The sequence below is a fragment of the Dendrobates tinctorius genome, unplaced genomic scaffold (assembly GCF_039654945.1).
Source record: "Dendrobates tinctorius isolate UK_male_01 unplaced genomic scaffold, ASM3965494v1 ptg000208l, whole genome shotgun sequence".
Classification (NCBI taxonomy): domain Eukaryota; kingdom Metazoa; phylum Chordata; class Amphibia; order Anura; family Dendrobatidae; genus Dendrobates; species Dendrobates tinctorius.
In genome coordinates, this window is record NW_027361875.1 from 2,799,638 (window position 1) to 2,812,528 (window position 12,891).

The window sequence follows — 12,891 nt, forward strand, 5'->3', positions numbered from 1 at the left end:
CCATTTTTTCCATTTTTTTAACGCAATAAATGCATTGACATCCAAACAAATTTTGTTCAATACATGGGGTTTAATGAAAACTATTCCACACATATTGGCCCCGAATCATCAAGACATGAGCAATAATTTTGCAGCATTTGAATCAGTTTACGCAAGAAAAATGTCAAAAACTGCCTGATGAATCAGGGCCATTCTCTTGGATTTAGTTGTAGATGTTTGCTGCAAAATCCAAAACTAAAATCCAAATGTATCTGCCACGTCTGGCCCTGATGACGGAGAACACTATTATTTATTTTTTTAAAGACTTTGCAGAAAGAAATAGCAGGTCATGGTCCAAGAGTCGACGATGTTATGAGACGAGCAGAGGCTATGGAAGGTGAACCTGATATTGACCCTGAACCTATTAAGAAGCAGCATCAATCACTGCAAGATGAATGGGACCGATTGCAGACAGCAACAATAAATCGTCAGAAAGCCCTTAACCAGGCGAATGAGGCCCAGCTATATTACATGGATGCCATTGAAGCAGAGTCTTGGATTGATGAACAGCAGCTGTATTTAATGGGGGATGACAAGCCAAAGGTACACTTTTAGTATGTACAGCAAAGAAAAAAATATAATAAGATATTCATTCCTATGACTTCTCGATTATTCTTGTTTTTGTTTTTTTTTTACAATAATCTCTCACCAGACATAGTCACTTTAAATATGAGTATCTGAAAGTTCTTTGAGTCCTAGGTACACCTACTATATACAATCCACTATATACAGCTAAAGGAAGATTACAGAAATGCATGGTGGGCGCAAACCCCAGCCCCTGACCCTGGTGTCAGCCAAGCAGCATCACTGACAGCTCTCAGCCACTCTATTGGCACATCACATTTCCTGATTAACGGGAATCTGTCAGCAGGTTTTTGCTATGTAATCCGAGAGCAGCATAATGTAGGGACAGAGAGTCTGATTCCAGTGACTTACTAGGCTGTGTGTTGCTCTTTCCACAAAATTAGTGTTTTATCAGCTGGAAATGATCAGTAGAAGACTAGGTGTCTTGTGCCTCCTGGTCCAGCTGCTTTGTGTAACCCCGCCCCCAGCACTGATTGGTAGTGTTCTGTCAATATACAGAGTGCACAGAAAGATCTGTTGGCGGGGTTATACAGAGTTCATCATTCTGAGCACGGCTAGATCTACAGCACAGAAAACTGTGATTGTACCAAAAAGGCAGCAAGCTTGAGGCTTCAGAAAGTTGAGAAAAACGATGTCCTCTTGATGCTATTGACTTCTGTAGGCCACATCTAGTTTCCCTTAAGTCATATGGTCTAAGAATTGATAATGTAGATTAAAAAAGAGAAAAACATCATATATGTCACTTTTCCACATAACCGTCATCCTCTTGTCCTTCTCTTTCTATAGGATGAAGAAAGTGTAGTTCTCATGTTGAAGAAACACCTGATTTTGCAGCACGGAGTGGAACAATTTGGAAAAAATATCAAAGACTTGGCAGAGCAATCCCAGAAACTCCTGGCATTAGAGCATCCTGATGGGTATGTACAGTAGGACTTCAGGTACAGTTAGGGATATTCGGCAGTTTCTTGGAATACATGACACTCCTGAAAAACAAGAACCACACTTTTATTTTGGGTGCCATATGACGAGATTATGTTAAGTTGCACCTTGCTCCTCGTTTATTGAATATTATTGACTTTTGAATCTTGCATCCGAAAGGTCTTAAGGAGAGACTTGTTTACCTGTGGCAAAAAATGCTTTGGGAAAAGGTTTTACAGATCATTACAAAACAGGGGAAATGTTATTTAAAGGGGCTGTGTCATTTATTTAATATTTAATCACTTTCTAACATGTGCAGCAGGTCGCTTGGGGTGTACGTCCTGAGACTTCCACTGACAGCCCAAAAAAATGATCTGCAGCGCAGTGCTTAGTGGGCAGGACAGCTGAGCTCCGTGGACTCAATATAAAGTCTGTACAGACAGTGACGCGTGGTGTCATACACTTCTTATTGGGCCTTTACGCACTATGGAGTGCGGGCTCATACACTTCCTATTGTGCCTGTACGCACAATGGAGCATGGGCTCATACAATTCCTATTGGGTCTGTACTCACAGTGGCATATGGGCTCATATACTTCCTATTGGACCTGTATGCACAGTGGAGCGTGGGCTTCTACACATTCTATTGGGCCTGTACGCACAGTAGAGGGTGGGCTCATACACTTCCTATTGGGCCTGTAAGCACAGTGGTGCGCGGGTTCATGCACATCCTGTTGGGTCTATAATCACAGTGGAGTGTGAGATCATATATTTCCTATTGAGCCTGTACACACATTGGAGCATGGACTCATACACTTCCTATTGGGCCTGTACACACAGTGGAGCGCGGGCTCAAACACTTCCTGTTAGGCCAGTATGCACAGTGGAGCCCGGGCTTATATACTTCCTACTGGGCCTGTACGCTTAGTGGAACGCGGGCTCATATACTTCCTATTGGGCCTGTACGCACAGTAGCGGGCGGGCTTATATGCTTTCTATTGGGCGTGTACGGTGGCTCAGTGGATTGGACTGCAGCCTTGCAGCGCTGGAGTCCTGGGTTCAAATCCCACCAAGGACAACATCTGCAAGCAGTTTGTATGTTCTCCCCGTGTTTGCGTGGGTTTCCTCCAGGTACTCTGGTTTCCTCCCACATTCTAAAGACATACTGATAGGGAACTTAGATTGTGAGCCCCATCGAGGACAGCGATGATAATGTGTGCAAACTGTAAAGCGCTGCAGAATATGTTAGCGCTATATAAAAATAAAGATTTTTATTATTGGGCCTGTACACAATGGAGCAGGGGTTCATGCACTTCCTATTTGGTCTGTATGCAGAGTGGAGCCCGGGCTCTTAAGGTAGTGTCACACTTAGCGATGTACCAGCGATCCTGACCAGCGATATGACGCGGTCAGGATCGCTGGTACATTGCTAAGTGGTCGCTAGTGAGCTGCCACACAGGCAGATCTCACTAGTGACATCGCTGGGGACGGGGGTCGCTACTTACCTGTCACACTAGGCGATCCTGCGTCCTCCCGCCCGGCTCCACTCCTCGCTCGTCTCCACAGCAGGAAGCCCACCAGGAAGCTGACGACGAGAAACAGTCCAGCCTGTTCTCGCACGATCCCAGGCTAACCAGTGCAAGGCTCTGAGATATGGAATCTAGAAAATGACCTATAATAAAAGAATGCAAGATCTCTGAACTTAGCCGAGTACATAATCGGAATCGGCATTCTTTCCCCACACGCCCATACTATTTAGCCACCTCCAGAACCCTGCGTTATGGAGTTATAAAGCATAGCTACCAGGAATTAAATACAATAGCCGTATTTAGTCTTCCTGCACAGATAAAATCCAGCAGAACTCAGTGGCGGCGGCGCTGACCAATTTGGAGCTATGGGCGGAAAGTTATGGGCCGTCCACAGTTCCGCCTGGAAACTCATACTCTCAGATATGGGAGGAGGGAGGCTGCTTAGCCCAGGGGTGGTCGCAGAGTGTGGGAGGGAGCAGCCTAGGAGATATTAAGCAGCCCCTCATTTTGGACTTAGTTTCTACTGGCAGGAGGACCATTAGCTGACGTGGTCAGGGGAATCACGTAACTAAGATTTGGACCTGTGATCCATCAGGGCCTTCCTGTGGTCACATGCTACATAACACTGTAATTGTAACCTATCTGTACCCTACCCTTGACACTTTTGACTGTATACTTCTATATATTGTTCTGTATATATACCTGTACTTATCTAGTGCACCTTTTTGGTGACTAAATATAAACTTAGTCTTGGGCTGCTCTTTTATCTCGATTCGCGAATCCCCACGTCCGCACACTCCGTTGGTTATTATACGCTACCCAGGTTGGTTTCTGACCTGATAAACCTGCTGTAGGATGGGGCTTATATTGCATGAGGAACTGGTAGCAACATACTGTACTGTGTTAGTGAGGAACTCTGACGAGTGACAGCCGGGAGGTTTATATATATCCCCAGCCTGGACTGGTGGTATATCTCCCCCCCTCACTGGAAGCACCTCAATAACTCGTACCTATAAGGGAAGCCTTTCCGGCAACTATTTGCCCTTGGTGTAGTTTCATGACTGACCTGGGGCAAGTGATGGCACCAGAGAGCCGATCCCGGCTGGGTCCTTCTCTTCCCTCCACAGAGGTGAGTGAAGTCGACACACCCCTTCCCCTGTGCAATCCATCACAGCGTGTATGCACTGTAGAGGGCTGGCTCATACACTTACCATTGGGCCTATAAACACAGTGGTGTGTGGGCTCATACACTTCCTGTTAAGTCTGTACTCACAGTGGGATGTGGGCGCATATATTTCCTATTGAGCCTGTACGCATATTGGAGCATGGGCTCATACGGGCGTGTATGCACAGTGGAGGGTGGACTCATACACTTCCTACTGTATTTCGCCTGTATGCACAGTAGAGGGCGGGCTCATATACTTTGTATTGGGCCTGTATGCACACTGCAACATGAGTTCATATAATTCCTATTGGGCCTGTACACAGTGGAGCGCGGGCTCATACAATTTTTTCTATTGGGCCGGTACACAATGGAGCATGAGTTCATACACTTCCTATTGGGTCTGCATGCACAGTGGAGCCCAGGCTCATACACTTCATATTGGACCTATATGCACAGTGGAGTGTGGGCTCATACACTTCCTATGCTCATACTGGAGCGCGGGTTCATATATTTCCTTATATATATAATCGTCTTATCCTGTCTGTCTGTAACGGAAATCCCGCGGCGCTGATTGGTCGCGCCCGGCCGGCCGCAACCAATCAGCGCATTCGAACGACGCACGCCTCCGTCAGGAGATTTGCGGCGCGGAGACAGAGAGAGATTCTAGAGTACCCGATGCGTTAGAATCGGGCCACCCTCTAGTTTCCTTATATTTCCTATTGGTCCTGTACGCACAGTGGAGCGCGGGCTCATATACTTCCTATTGGAAATGATCAGTACTGTTTAAAGTGTCATGACAGGAACAAGACATTTTAATTATTCTTATTTCTGCTCTTAGTGAACAGATAATGCGACACCAGGACAATCTGGAAAAACAGTACACCGCACTGAGGGACAGGGCAGATGAGAGGAGACAGAATCTGGACAACCATTACCACATGTTCCAGCTGAAGCGGGAAGTGGAAGATTTGGAGCAGTGGATTGCAGAGAGGGACATTAAAGCCTCATCCCAAGAGTTGGGTCAAGATTTAGATCATGTGACTGTAAGTATTCTTTATTCCTGTCTGTGTAGGGCATCGGTGCAGACATGGTCCTCGGCATGCAAAAATATTTGCGTAGTCCTAGAAAAGTAGAGGCACAAGCATCTGAAACAACAAGCACTCCTAGGGCCACCCTACACAGAAGTAGGTTGATTGATGGTTAATAATTTTTGAGTGAACGATCGTCTGGTGAACTCTGCTGATTGCCAAATTCTGAATCATAGAATCATAGAATCATAGAATCGTAGAGTTGGAAGGGACCTCCTGGGTCATCTGGTCCAACCCCCTGCTCAAAGCAGGATTCGCTAAATCATCCCAGTCAGATGTCTGTCCAGCCTCTGTTTGAAGGCTTCCATTGAAGGAGAACTCACCACTTCTCGTGGCAGCCTGTTCCACTCATTGATCACTCTAACTGTCAAAAAGTTTTTTCTAATATCTAATCTGTGTCTCCTCCCATTCAGTTTCATCCCATTGCTTTTAGTCTTTCCTTGTGCAAATGAGAATAAAGTTGATCCTTCTACAATGTGACAGCCCTTTAGATATTTGTAGACAGCTATTAAGTCTCCTCTCAGTCTTCTCTTTTGCAAACTAAACATTCCCAAATCCTGCAACCTTTCCTCATAAGACAGCTGACACTGTCAGGACTCCGATCTGTTTGACAGCTCGAGTGGTGAATCCTGACAGTGAGCATATTGCAAGCTGACAGGAATCAGCAACTCGTAGTGAGATAAAGACACTGCAGAAATTTGTTTGGAAAACCCCTTTAAGTCACAAATAAATTGTACAATTACAATGGCCCATACAAAAAATTTAATCAAAAGCTGTTTCATGTAAAACACTTTCAAAAGACAAAGGGGGCACTCCCTCCACCTGGTGAAAGAAAGGTTCAATCTTCAGAGGAGACAGGCTTTTTTACCATAAGAACTATTAATCAGTGGAATAGTCAACCTCAGGAGATGGTCACAGTGAGAACCATCGATGGTTTCAAAGAAGGTCTTAGATGATTTCTTAGAAGAAAATACCAAATATTTTAGTATAACATTCAGTTTTTTGTATCTTTTTCCATCTGCTTGAAACTGGTGATCAGGAGAGAAAATTTTGGTTAATTCATTATGAGTTTTTGTCTTCCTCTAGAGTAGGGATGTCAAACTCAAAGGATAAAAAAAAAACCTTGAATAATACTGATAATAAAGCATGATGCCAACAAAAGTGCCTCTCAAAGACAGATACCCCCACAGTGAATTCCTTCACAGTACCCTTCACACGTAGAGTGCAAAGACCCTACTGTACCCCCATCAACCTACCCATCACAGTATGATTTTCAAACTGTGATCCCCACACAGCCCTCCACACAGTATAATTGGTCCCACATAGTCCTTCATACAGTATAATGCAACCCACATAATCCTCCATACAGTATAATGGCCCCACATAATCCTACATACAGTATAATGGGCCCCACATAGTCCTCCATACAGTATAAGGTTCTCACATATTCCTCCATACAGTATTGTGTGCTCTTTATAGTCCTCCAAGCAGTATAGTCGGCCCCACATTTACAAAAATACTCACCTCTCCCTGGTCTTCCCCTGTTCGGGTCTCGGCGACGACTGCTTGAAGCTCTTCACTGCTTGGCACAGCAGACGCTAAATAGTGACATCAACGTGCCTGCTGAGACATCAGACACAGAGGGAGAATGGTGGCGGAGGGAGCATCATCTGACTGCACTCTCTTTCATCTTTGCTTTCAACTGTATCGTCATCCAGGATGGCCATTTGGTGCGAAGTGCGTCGTGGGTCAAATATGCTCACCCTGTGGGCCATAGTTTGACGTGTGTTTTAGATCAAAAGAGAGAACCGAATTCCTAAGACTGCTGTTATACCCATAGCTTAAACATAGCCTTTCCCTCTTAATCAATACAATTAAAAACACCAACAATTTGACCTTTTTGTGGACGGGGTCGGCCACGGCTTTTATTATTCTCTTTGTTTATCAACAAACTTTTAACCGTTCTCTCATATTTCCATCAATTTTTAAAACTCTCCAACACGGTATGTACCTCCGGACTCCCGGAGGACAAGTACGTCGTTGGAACAAAACTCAGAACTTGTACTTTTTCACCGCCAGCCGTGACTTCACATTTCTCCATCTCTTCTTTCCTTATTATTTCACAATTGACACAGAAGAAAATGAACCAAAAGAAAATCATAACTTATCAAATTTGTTAGGGAGGATGGGAGGGAAACGCTGTCAGCGGTATCCGGTGAAGAGGAAAGGCACAGGGATGAGAAGAACCTTATACCCCGAACTATTCCATATACTTAACTGAGCAGGGGTATAAAAAGGGGAGGAGAAACAAAAGGGGGCATAATCCTATAATATAATACACTATAGGAACAGAAAAGCGCAAATAGGGTCTTATCCGGGTTAATATTAAAAAATATATAAGAAATCCACTCACCTGTTATATTAGTAGTCAGCTGCTGCACGTCCAATGGTCAAACAAGTGACCGCTAATATATCAATTCTTATGAAACTTATTTTTGGACTTCCATGCGCTGCTTGACAAAATACAGGATTCCAATTAATGATTAATCTTCTATCATAATTGGAATCCTGTATTTTGTCAAGCAGCGCATGGAAGTCCAAAAATAAGTTCCATAAGAATTGACATAATCCTATAATAGCATACCACCCAGTAACTCTGTCTCCTCCCCCACGTTTACACAGATGAGCTTTCCCAATTTAACACATTGCATACCTACAATTATTAGAGAACTGAGGTAAAGGGGGGTTATCTTGCACTTTACCCACAGTCAGGGACCACTTTCTTATACAGCTCGTGGTCCTTCAAGTTTACCATTTCCTTCATGCAAATCCTTTCCCATCTCTCAGTTGAAGAGACGGAATTCAACCTACTAACTATGTAACTGTTTGAAGATTAACACATCAGATGTAATATTAGATGAGCCAAGTTGAGAATCACATCCGAATTGACTGTTATGCATACAGTAGCGTTTAGGTTTAGATCACAGACATGTTCATGTATTCTATAAGGAACTGAGGCAGCAAAGTTTACCCGCATGATCCCACTTTTGACTGTTGCGTAATCTATAATGCTGATTGCTACTTTTGCTTTATGCCTGAAGGGACTTGTTTCACTTTTGAATGTTCATTTTTGATTCACTTTAAATATTTAAAATGACTTTCCTTAGATTCTTCGAGACAAATTCCGTGACTTTGCAAAAGAGACAGGAGCCATTGGGCAGGAACGTATTGACAACGTGAATATTTTAATTGAGGAGCTGATTGATGCGGGTCACTCTGAAGCTGCAACCATTGCAGAATGGAAGGACAACCTAAACGAGAGCTGGGCAGATCTACTAGAACTAATTGACACCCGTGTCCAGCTGTTATCTGCATCTTATGACCTACACAAGTACTTCTATGATGGAACTGAAATCCTGTGCATGATTGATGAGAAGCACAAGGAACTACCTGAGGAGCTTGGAGGAGATGTTCACACTGCTGAGACATTGCACAGAGTACACACAGACTTTGAAAGGAGTATTCATTTTATTGGATCACAGGTACATAAATCCATAATTCACCTGTAAATTCTTCCTTACTAGCTTTTTAGCGCACAATAGGTTGAAGAAAATTTCCATCCATAGGGTAACTTCTTTAAAAAAATCAGCTTCCTGTGTAATTTATTATTAGGCAGGAAATTTAGAAGTAATATTTTTTTTGACTATATAATTTAAAAAATGCAATGCACTTTAATAAATAGTCTTCTTTAAGTATTTTTACCATTTTGCTGCTGTAGAGTCTGTGCAACATCTTTACATACCTGGCTGTGCTGTTTCTCTTACCAACCCAGCATCACATTGCTCCTTGATGCTGTTAACCCAAGGCTTATGCCATCTGCTTTATGTGCTGTATGCTTCTCTTCTTTGCAGTGTTAGAAATAGTAGGAAGAGTTACTGGGGTATGGGAGGTTGTACATGACAATGCTAGCTACCTAAAGAGGGAGGAGATGACAGTCTGCAGGGAAAGAGATCCCACAAAATATGCTGTGGGAGAGGAGAACTCATTGTGAAATCTGCAGGGAAAGGAGGAAGGAGGAAGGAGGAGAGATCACACAGACAGCCTCAGAGATCAGAGAGATCCTACAATCTCTCTAGCATCATGTCGGCATATGTATACAGGGCAAAAGAGATCTCTCAGGAGGTAAAGCAGAACAGGAGTGAAGCTATGCTGATACACGAGAGCTAGTGAAGGATGTAGACCCAGCATGTATTACTGGGAGGAACACATCTACACCCTGTGTGTGTATTTCTCTTGTTGTCAGATGCGTCTCTAAGGCCTGTTTCACACTTCCGTTTGTCTCCATCAGTCAAAATCCGCCGTTTTGCAAAGAAAAACGGATCCGCCATTTTTTTGGCGGATCCGTTTTTTTCCCCATAGACGCATTACCGGCAGGTCTTGACGGATGGGCATCCATTGGATCCGTTTTTTTGTGGATCCACCAAGATTTTGGCGTCCGCTGACAAGCCTGGACGGACAATGCAATGTTTTTCTGGCTGGTCGGATCCGCACTTTACACTGTGGATGCCCAGGAAAATCGCGTTTGCAGTAAATTTAACCCTAAATCCCGATCTGGCGGCTGAGAAAAAATTCTCTCTCTCGTTCCTTTACATTTCTTCCTTCACCTAATCAGTCAAAAAAACGGTCTGGTGGCACACGTTGTTGTCCGTTCCCAGGCGGAGCCGTTTTCCGCCATTTTGGCGGATTACAACTGACAGAAAAAACTGATGTGTGAAACAGGCCTTACATACACCGTGTGCAGAATTATTGGGCAAGTTGTATTTGAGAGGATTCTTTTTATTATTGAATAACAACTATGTTCTCAATCAACCCAAATGACTCATAGATATCAAAGCTTAATATTTTTGGAAGTTGGAGTGGGGTTTATCATGGATTTGGCTATCTTAGGAGGATATCTGTTTGTGCCGGTCACTATTACAGTGCAGAATTATTAGGCAACTTAATAAAAAACAAATATATACCCATCTCACTTGTTTTTTTTTCACCAGGTAAACCAATATAACAACACAAAATTTAGAAATAAACATTTCTGACATTCAAAAACAAAGCAAAAAAAATCAGTGACCAATATAGCCACCTTTCTTTACGATGACACTCAAAAGCCTTCCATCCATACATTCTGTCAGTTGCTTGATCTGTTTACGATCAACATTGCATGCGGCAGCCACCACAGCCTCCCAGACACTGTTCCGAGAGGTGTAATGTTTTCACTCCCTGTAGATCTCACATTTTATGAGGGACCACCGGTTCGTTATGGGGTTCAGATCAGGTGAATAAGGGAGCCATGTCATTATTTTTTCTTCTTTTAGACCTTTACTAGGCAGCCACACTGTGGAGTATTTGGACGCATGTGATAGAGCATTGTCCTGCATGAAAATCATGTTTTTCTTGAACGATGCCGACTTCTTCCTGTACCACTGCTTGAAAAAGGTGTCTTCCAGAAACTGGCAGTAGGTCTGGGAATTGAGCTTCACTCCATCCTCAACCCGAAAAGGTCCCACAAGTTCATCTTTGATGATACCAGCCCATACCAGTACCCCACCTCCACCTTGCTGGCGTCTGAGTCGGAGTGGAGCTCTCTGGCCTATACTGATCCAGCCTCGGGCCCATCCATCTGGCCCATCAAAAGTCACTCTCATTTCATCAGTCCATAAAACCTTACAAAAAATAAGTCTTAAGATATTTCTTGGCCCAGTCTTGACGTTTTATCTTATGTTTCTTGTTCAAAGGTGGTCGTTTTTCAGCCTTCCTTAGCGTGGCCATATCCCTGAGTGTGGCACACCTTGAGCTTTTTGATGCTGCAGTAACGTTGCAGCTCTTAAATATGGCAAAACTTGTGGCAAATGGCATCTTAGCAGCTTCACGCTTGATTTTCCTCAATTCATCGGCAGTTATTTTGTGCCTTTTTTTTATCAAGACGCTTCTTGCGACCCCGTTGGCTATTTGCCATGAAAAACGCTTGATTGTTCGGTGAACACGCTTCAAAAGTTTGGCAATTTCAAGACTGCTGCATCCCTCTGCAAGACATCTCACAATTTTTTACTTTTCAGAGTCCGTCAAATCTCTCTTCTAACCCATTTTGCCAAAGGAAAGGAAGTTGTCTAATAATTAAGCACACCTTATATAGGGTGTTGATGTCATTAGACCACACCCCTCCTCATTACAGAGATGCAAATCACCTGATTTACATAATTGGCAGTTGGCTTTCAAGCCTATACAGCTTGGAGTAGGACAACATGTGTAAAAAGGATGATGTGATCAAAATACTCATTTGCCTAATAATTCTGCACCCAGTGTAGAAGGACAAGGATAAGTGATTAAATATAATATAGATTTTACAGATTTACGTTTACTATTGCAGGTCCAAGGTTTTCAAGACACAGCAACACGTCTGTATGCGGCCTATGCAGGTGATCAAGCTTTGGAGATACAGAAAAAGGAGAGGGAGGTGACAGAGGCATGGAAAGCACTTCTGGATGCCTGTGATGGGCGCCGGACGGAACTGAGCAGCGCAGCTGAGAAATTCCATTTCTTCAGCATGGTCCGCAATTTAATGCTCTGGATGGAAAGTATTATGAGACAAATTGAAACCCAGGAGAAGCCGAGGTATGGGACTTGTTTATCCTATACTAGATGGAGGCCCGATGCTATTGCATCGGGAGGGCGGTAGTGTCATGATGGGGGCAGGATTTGCAGCGTTGAGAATCTCTCCCCCCATGTGCTCACCCACCTATCCACTCTCTCTTTCCCCATGTGCTGACTTCTCCCGTATGTGCTCTCTTCTTTGACCTGTCTACTCCATGTGCTATCCCCCTTGTCTGCTGTACAGAACATTCCACAGCTCCTGGGCAGGGGAGGAAGCAAAAGACAATACTGACATTAAAAAAGGAGATCGCAGAGGATACATTTTGTGAGGTAAAATATTGTTTAAAAACAGTCAGTGAAATATTTTACCTCACAAAATTAATCCTCTGTGATCCCCTGCTGTTATGTCAGTATTGTCTTTTGCTTCCTCCCCTGACCAGGAGATGTAGTATGCTCCGTACACGGTCAGACACAGACAATTTTTAAAATGATCTTTCGTTCGTGGGAAAACCCCTTTAATGTGACCGGCTTCCTTTGCCAGTAGACACGTCACGCATCTGCCGCCGGGATCAGCCGAATGATTCACTGCGCCTGTATGGAATTTGCGCAGGCGCAGTGCGACGGTGTTCCACTAGTGGTACTGCACCAGAGGCTGTGTGAGTGTGTATGTGTGAGATTGTGAGTGTATGTGTGTGAGTGTATGTGTGTGAGAGTGTGAGTGTGTGGTGCGTACGGCGTATAGAGTGTGTGTGTGGTGCGACGGTGTTCCGCTGGTGGTGCTGCTCAATAGGTTGGTACCAGCAGCAGTTTCCATATTGAGACACCCATCACTTGGGTGTCCCATTATGGCGGTCGGTGAACTTCCTCCGCTTGGAATTCTGGGATACGGTGACATACTGATAGGGAATCTAGATTGTGAGCCC

The 12,891-nt window shown here is 43.9% G+C and overlaps 1 protein-coding gene across 1 annotated transcript in view; it reads left to right on the forward strand.

Moving 5' to 3' along the window:
* SPTB (spectrin beta, erythrocytic) overlaps positions 1-12,891 on the forward strand; it is a 152,936-nt gene that overhangs the window by 112,784 nt on the left and 27,261 nt on the right. The window contains exons 23-27 of the mRNA XM_073554165.1: positions 304-582; positions 1,411-1,541; positions 5,074-5,278; positions 8,491-8,865; positions 11,745-11,989. Coding sequence (XP_073410266.1) covers positions 304-582; positions 1,411-1,541; positions 5,074-5,278; positions 8,491-8,865; positions 11,745-11,989 — 1,235 coding nt within the window. The remainder of the gene's footprint in view (positions 1-303; positions 583-1,410; positions 1,542-5,073; positions 5,279-8,490; positions 8,866-11,744; positions 11,990-12,891) is intronic.